The sequence below is a fragment of the Merops nubicus genome, unplaced genomic scaffold (genome assembly GCF_000691845.1).
Source record: "Merops nubicus isolate BGI_N331 unplaced genomic scaffold, ASM69184v1 scaffold28423, whole genome shotgun sequence".
Taxonomy (NCBI): domain Eukaryota; kingdom Metazoa; phylum Chordata; class Aves; order Coraciiformes; family Meropidae; genus Merops; species Merops nubicus.
Window position 1 is genome coordinate 8,415 of NW_008600032.1, and position 1,455 is coordinate 9,869.

Sequence of the window (1,455 nt, forward strand, 5' to 3'; positions counted from 1 at the left end):
GTGTCTCCCTGGGGGGAGGGGCCCCGCCTCCCCCCCCCCTGCCTGCTTCCTCTCCTCGCTTTGCATCTCCGAGGCCAACCGCAGGCCCCGTGCCCCTGGGAACTGGGGCAGAAAAAAGAAGTGGTTGTGGAAGGGAACGAAAGGAGGAAACGGGGGCCCCGGCGGCTGAAAAAGGGAGGGGGGTCTGGCTGTGCCCAGGTGCCCACCAGGGTGGTGCTGGTTCTGAGTCTCCTCTCCCACCCTTTTCAGTGAGACCGTGGCTGCCAACTCCACCTTCTCCAAGTCTTACTCCATCACCCCCACGCTGGCAGCCAACCGGGAGAAGCGAGGCCTCGCTCTCGACGGCAAGCTCAAGCACGAGGACACCAACCTGGCCTCCACCACCATGTAAGAGCCCAGAGGGCTCCCCCAGCTCCCTGCCACGCCTGGGTCCCTCCCTTCCGACCCCTCCCACAGCTTCCTCCTGCTCAGGATGCTTTGGGCTCCCACCAAAGGCTCCCCCCAAAAACTCCCATGCCTGAGCCCAGCTGGAAAATGGAAGGATTCTGTGACGTGGCCACAGACCCACCTCTCCATACCCTAGGAGAGATGCAGCCACCTGGTCCAAACCATCACCCAACCCCTCTGTAGCCCTCTGCAGAGCTGCATCGGGTCTTGTCTTGGGAGTAAACCCCAGCTCAGGCAGCTCAAGTGTCCCCCAGAAGCTGCTCTGGGGCGTCAGCCAACCGATCTCCCCTCCCATCTCTTTCTACTGCCACGCTGTGTTGTCCTCTCCCACTAAATCCCAGTGCACCCCACACAAATTGGGGCACGCAGACAGCCTCAGGAGCTGCCACGGGGGGAGCCCAGGGGCACTGCTGCCCCCCTCACCGCTGGGCTCTGCCTTTCTCCTAGCCTGAGACCCGGCATGGACAAGGAGGTGCTGGGCATCCTGGTGTCCTACAAAGTGAAGGTCAACCTGGTGGTGTCCCGAGGAGGGTGAGGCTCTGCGGGCGTGGGGGTAGGGACCATCCTCTTGGGCAGTGGACCACCGTGGGCCCCCTCATCCCTGCCCCACTCCCCTGGGCTGTGGGGCAACCCTCTGGGTGCTGGGCTCCCGATGTGGAGCCGTGTTCTCCAAGCCCACCCCTCCATCCCCATCACCGCTGCCCCTCCACCCTGCTACAAACCAGCCTCATTACAAAGCAAAATCTAACACCTCCCCTCCTCTGCCGTGGCTGATTCCTGTCCCTTCTCTCCCGCTGCTGCAGCATCCTGGGGGATCTCACTTCCAGGTAAGGGGGGAGCTGCCCGCGGGGCCGAGGGCGGGGCGGCGCCGGGCAGGGTCTCTGACAGAGGTGCCTTCCCTTCCAGCGACGTTGGGGTGGAGATGCCCGTCATCCTGATGCACCCCAAGCCTGCAGATGGTAAGCAGCACCCGGGAGGCTGCCAAAATACCACGGAGGGAGAGGCAGC

At 63.9% G+C, this 1,455-nt stretch overlaps 1 protein-coding gene across 1 annotated transcript in view; it reads left to right on the plus strand.

Moving 5' to 3' along the window:
* The window catches only part of LOC103770345 (arrestin-C-like), a gene marked incomplete at its 3' end in the record, with an annotated part of 5,053 nt that extends 3,603 nt beyond the window's left edge, over positions 1-1,450 (plus strand). The window contains exons 11-14 of the mRNA XM_008937601.1: positions 250-387; positions 895-978; positions 1,251-1,274; positions 1,354-1,450. Of these exons, the coding sequence (XP_008935849.1) occupies positions 250-387; positions 895-978; positions 1,251-1,274; positions 1,354-1,450 (343 nt within the window). The remainder of the gene's footprint in view (positions 1-249; positions 388-894; positions 979-1,250; positions 1,275-1,353) is intronic.
* Between the last annotated feature and the right edge of the window lie 5 nt (positions 1,451-1,455).